A 6,000-nucleotide genomic window follows, 5' to 3' on the forward strand; every position below is an offset into this window, starting at 1 on the left:
AGGGCACTGCATCTTCAGAACAGTTACTGGCATGATCAAATGCTCTTAGTATGAAATAATCGCCACTCCCTCTTGATGTCTGTGCCAGGCTCACAACAGGAAAAAATGGAGAACCGGGGATCAGGCAGTCTTTTTCACCTCCTGAATATGAAAAAACTTTAGACTGCTTGATTTTAATCACACGAGACTTTTCTCTTATTTCTAATAAAATAATACAAATATTTTTCCAGCTGGATTCTCCAGTATTTCCTTAAACAAAAACAGTTTGCTTTCACACCTCTTATTTCATAATGCCTGAACTATATACCCATTAATTATGCTGTGTGAAAAGAATTCAATCACTGTATAACGCCCAATTAAAGGATAATTCATCCTTCAATCTTACGCATTTTTACAAAATCCAGACATAATTAACTTTTCCTCACTGCAACATGAACAATTCCCTGAACTTTTTATCTGAGATTCAAGGGCTTATCGACCTCTGCTGCACCTTCTAAAAAGCAAAGGAATTCAGGAACATTATTCAAGGTTTTCCAATGAGATGTAACGTGCTATCATTTTCACAAGCATTACATACATACAGCCAAAATATTTTAAAGAAAAGCGTAATCAGTCAAGTAATACAAGACTGTGATTCTTTCAAGGGGTTCTAGTAAGTCTGCAAGTACTACGACTGTACTTTCAGTCACAGAGCTCGAATAGCCCTGTCACTTTGCTGAGCACCACCTACCTTGGTTATTCTAAAGAGTTTTCAATGCACAAATTCGTACTCAAGTGGCATTCATAGTAAGCCTGCATTATTTCACACAGTGACATTGCAATAATATGACCTTTTCTCAGGTTTGGCGCTTTACAAGCATTTAAAAAGACCTTCTTACTGGACTAAATTAAGTATATTAAAATGTCACTATTAAGGCAGCACATATACCTCAATTCCTAAATTGAATTACTCTGAAAATAACCACTGAAAGCATCCTCTTTACTGATATAGCTCTGAAAGACGTATTATTCACAAAAACAGGCACCAAAAAACTTTAGAGACACAAAATATTTGACTTTGCGGAGAGATTGAGGTGCAAGAGGACAGTGGTACAACTTTAGATGCAAAATGTATAGTGAAGCAAGTGAGGTTACTTCAGAATTATACCAAAGTAAATAAAAACAGAAAAGCATTAAGGACAGAAGCTGGCTTATTTTTTCAAATGAGAGGACGACTTTCCTTTCAGTTTGCAATTACTTTCCAAGTACAACTGTATCAACGACAGTTAGAAGAGTGTAGCAGTTTGTTGACTATTTCACTAGAGGGCTCTTTAACTTTGAGCAAAACCTCAATTTTTACAACCCAGGGGATGACCTGGAAGTTAATACACGAACGCAAAGTGTGGAATACGGTGAAACACATGAAACTGCTTTTGCAGTCGTGTTTCCTGACCAAAAAACAGAGATCATGCTACAGCACAGAATGATCCGTTGTTTGTGTAGAAATATCTTAGAAGACAGTAATATTTATAACTTAGTTAGCTTTGACATAGATGTTGCTGCTTTGATATAGATGTTGCTGCTCAGAAAAGTCTTTTCTTTCCTTAGCTTCATTTCTGCAATACTCTTTTCTCAAAAAGACAATTACTTAAGCTTCACAAACACATTTTCACAGTGCATCCGACTTGCTGAGGTAATGAGAGAACCATTTCTCCCTCTACTTCTAGCAAAAGGGAAGAAACAGGAACCCCAATGGGTCAAGGCTATGGTTGTGATTCAAAGCAACGTGCATAAAGTAAACTTCCCGGGTGAATTCTACTGTTTGCCAATCCAGGGAAACAGGAGCTGCTGAGGTTGCATCAACAGGAAAGAAGATGCCACGTACACTTCTTTTTATCCAACACCTCTCTGCGCTTTCGAGCTGTCTCATTAGCACACTTTTTAGATTCTAAATATTTAACAGAGAAACTTGGAATTCACCTCTCAGCAGACAACGTTCTCTGCTGAATTCTGGAATTATGTCTCTAATCTTATTCTGAATTGAAATTCAGGGCACCTTCCCAACGAAGACACTACTTGCTAAGACTTGAACTTTGCAATTAACTTTGTATGCTTTTAGACAAACCCTTACAAACTCAAGTATTATTTGATTTGAGTTCCATCTGTTCAGAAAGAAACCAGCAGAAAAAAGAGGGAACTGGTTTCTTACATCGTGTTCACAGATGCAGTGGGCACTCTGTTATTCTTTTAAAAATGAAATATTTCAATCACACACCTCATACAGGGCATGTAAAGTCTTTACTGTTTCTTGAGATCTATTGGGTATGGGCAGACAATCATTCATGCACCTACGAAAAAGATAGGTTCATTTGCTAAACTTTATTTTTAAGAAAGATAATACCACAAGCCCACTCTGCTGTGGGGTTATGATTCAACTTTTAAACACTTACTTCTTTTTTTTTTTGACTCAGACAGGAGGTTATTGCCAAAAACTCGACAAGGCCCTTACCTGCATACGCACAGGATGAGAAATTCATACTGATACACTAAAAGGCATGAATGCAAGTTTGCAATATACTCTCTGCACTTTTCTTTGGGTTTTGTTGTTGTTGTTGGGGGTTTTGTCTGTCTGTTTTTTAAGCGAACTTCATCTTTAGCAAGGAGAAGAATTCCTGTAGAGATTTTTACCTGTGATCCAATCACGTTTGGAGAGGGTGCAGTAGACTGCTGCTGCTGTTGTTGATGGTGATGTTGCTGTAGCTGTTGTAGTGGTTGTGGCTGTGGTGTCTGTAGTTTGTTTTCCGACTGTGCCAACGGCTGTATTTGAAACTTACTGTCTGGCTGTTCCTGCTTCACTATCAAATTCTTTCGAAGCTGTTCCACCACTCTTTTCTACCAGATAAACAAAAACAGAAAACGCTGACAGTTATTCAGCTGCACGTATGGGAGAAGATAACACCTGAAGTTACACTTATTTAAATGTAAACAAAGAACTGCTCAGAAGCTTAGCGGGATTTCTCTTTTCAGAATTTTAAATAGTGGCGTTATCTAATAGGCACAGTGTCACAACAGGCCCCAGAGGAGCACTGCTGCCCAGAATGACCTTGCTGTCCTTGCAGAAACCCACCCACCAAAATCCAGTGTATTCACAAACCACTGCAGGACCTCATTGAGCAACGTTCAGCTGAGATGTGTTAGCATTCAAATTCCAAAGTTTCCGACTCCTCCAAACACGCACCCTTCCTAAAGAGTGACAAAAAAAGCACTTGAGGCTGAGGCCTCAGGGCTGACTACAAGGCCACTGCATGTGGCATCGAAACCGAGTGGCGAGACAACCCCTTGGAGTGCAGAAGCGGGGAATGGGAAGGGTCGTTCTCTTCAGCGTTGCTGTCACCTGAAAGAAATTCAGAGCTACCTACATGGGAAGGACACGGCACGGATTTATTTCTCCCATTACATTATAGCTTCTATGAAAGTTTGAAATGATTTAAAAACCATATTTCTTCTTTGTGTATTTTTCAATGGTGACTCCACAGATTTAAGAGCCAGCCAGGTGACCTGCAGGCTAAGACACCGTGTCGCCACATGGGCAATAGGGGCTCACAATTTTTGTCTTCAGTGTAGACAAGGGTGAAAACACCATGAGAATTTTTTTACATTTTATGGGCATGATAGAAAATAGATTTTACTTTTTTTTTTACACTCCAACCACCCCCAAATTAAGTTTTAAAAATATTTAGACATGTACTTAAGCCCCTTTGATCAAGATCACAGGCATACTCCAAAACAGTGATATAACAAGGCTGGCTTTGGAAGTGGGCGATGAAGTCAACACATGTGTCAACACATGTGGTTGGGGCTCAATGGAGAAAGCTCTAGTGGAAACAGAAACGGTCAGGAAACCTCTACCAGGTGCTGATAGTGGGCTGCCCCAAGCAGTTCCACTTACACAGAAAGCAAAAGAAAAAAAACCCCACATTTGCACAATATCAAATGTTTTGATTTTTGTTTCGAAGCACTGGTATTAAGACACTGTACAAAACAGAGAGATGGAGCAAAAAAACTCACCCAAAATCCAGTTATTTACAACCAAATGGAACGTTTTTTTCCCCTCAAATTTCTCTCACACAGGATTGTGAAATTCTGAGCTAACAAAATGTTTGTTATCTGCATAGTTTTTGTGGACGTATTGTAGACTTGATTCTGAGTATCTTGCTTACGAGGAGCTAAAACTGCATGGAGCCTCACACACTGAGTCTGTACCTCTAGCCCACAAGAAGATAACACAAGGTACAGGGTCCCAAATCAGAAGATTTGAGAACTGGAACTTCAAAACACATGAGCAAGACAAAAAACCACCCCTGTTTCATAAGGTTGAAATATGTAAGCTCCCATGACTGACCCTTTTAGCAAAAGACTGAATTTAGTGAAAAAAGAAAAGTATAGAGACGGAGGGCTGCTTCTACATTTCGTAGAACTCCCACAACCCTGGCTGGGGACGCATGCTCAGCTCCGACGACGAGAGAAACACAAGGCCAAGCTCACTGAAAATTCAGGGAGTTGGTAATGGCCGGCAGCATGAAGGAACTCTTTTACACTGCATCCAGAAAAGTACTAAAAGCTGTCAGAGCCTAAAAGCTGTAAATTGTTTGTTGCCTTCTACAACAAGGAAAAAATGATAGGAGCGTAGAAGGCGTTTTTCTAATTCCGATGCTTTACATAGTTTTAAATGGCCTGTATCTATCAGCTCATTCATACACATAATAACTGAACAATCATTTAAAATTGCTTTCTTGCAAAGATCAACCACATTAACATGCAAACCAAAGTGCCGTGTCAGCAAGCAGATACAAGAGCTGAAAAAACATTTCCAGAGAGTAACCCGAAGAGAGAACTCTCTGTCTCTGGGAGAAGAGAACAACAGAGTGAAGTAGAAGAGGAAATAATGCAACACACCCATGGAATACCTGCCAAAAAATGGACTGCACACACACTGCACAGGAGGCTAAAGAATTGCTGTACCCGGCACTAACAGGAAGGGAGTTTTTCTCTTGCACAGCTGCCTGTATGGAATTCAGTGATAATGGTGCTCTCCTACCGATTCCCCAACTGGAGGAAATCTGCAAGCGACGGCCCAAGAATTCATTTCCATCTTGGTCTTTACAATGGGAGGAACATTGGTGAAAGGATTTAAAAAAAAGAAAAATAGACAGAGAAAGAGAGGCAGGCCTGGGGACTCCTCTGCCACACTGCTACGGCGGGGCGAGAGCCAGCGAGGACGGGAGCAGGAGCGAGGTGAGTCCCATCGCGTTCACGCACTGCCTTGTTCCACCCGCCGGCCCAAAGCCCAGGGTGCGGAGCTGGGGAAAGCCGGGGCCAAAGCCCAACTTGTACCCGTGCCTTGCGCAAAACCCAAGGCTCGGCGTGCCTGGCACCAGCTGGATGATGCGAGTGGAAAAACAGCGTTGCTCTGGAAGTCTTGTTAGGGGCTGCCGAGAGCTGCCTGGCAGCAGCGTATCCTGCCATCCATATCCATTATGCAGATATTAAATTGGAAGAAACATCTAATGCTTTTAAGATTCAAGGAGTAAAACCGAAGTTTGCGGCGCATGCCAATCGCTTACGCAGTTTATTAAGCTGCTTCTACCAAGCGTCAGTAAAAGTACCGCACTGAAACTACAGAAATCATTTCACTCTCTGCAAGACTGTTGGGATTAGCCCTTCGTTAGCAGTTGCCAAGAGGGAGACTCTGAACAACAAACCCTAAAGTTACTTGGTTTAATTAACGAGACCAGGCGAGACTCTCGGGGTTGCAGCTCCACGGGAGCTAAGAGTAGATGGACACTCGCTTTCTGCAGCAACCTCCTCAGCACGGTCTCGACCCAGGCTGTCGGCGGGACACCGAACGGCTCCTTCACCGCATCCTCCTGGAACCGCAGCCCTGCGGCCACGCGAGAGAGCAGGCACGTGCCTTCTGCAGCAACGGAAGCAGAAGCTCGTTTTGTGGGGGACTTCAGCAGG

General features: G+C 42.0%; 1 protein-coding gene across 3 annotated transcripts in view; it reads right to left on the bottom strand.

The window, feature by feature from the left end:
* Positions 1 to 6,000, bottom strand: part of PHF21A (PHD finger protein 21A) — a 98,144-nt gene that overhangs the window by 23,876 nt on the left and 68,268 nt on the right. For all 3 annotated transcript variants that reach the window (XM_009872668.1, XM_009872667.1, XM_009872669.1), the window contains one exon: positions 2,668 to 2,871. In XM_009872668.1, coding sequence (XP_009870970.1) covers positions 2,668 to 2,871 — 204 coding nt within the window. The remainder of the gene's footprint in view (positions 1 to 2,667; positions 2,872 to 6,000) is intronic.

The sequence above is a fragment of the Apaloderma vittatum genome, unplaced genomic scaffold, assembly GCF_000703405.1.
Source record: "Apaloderma vittatum isolate BGI_N311 unplaced genomic scaffold, ASM70340v1 scaffold18037, whole genome shotgun sequence".
Classification (NCBI taxonomy): Eukaryota; Metazoa; Chordata; class Aves; order Trogoniformes; family Trogonidae; genus Apaloderma; species Apaloderma vittatum.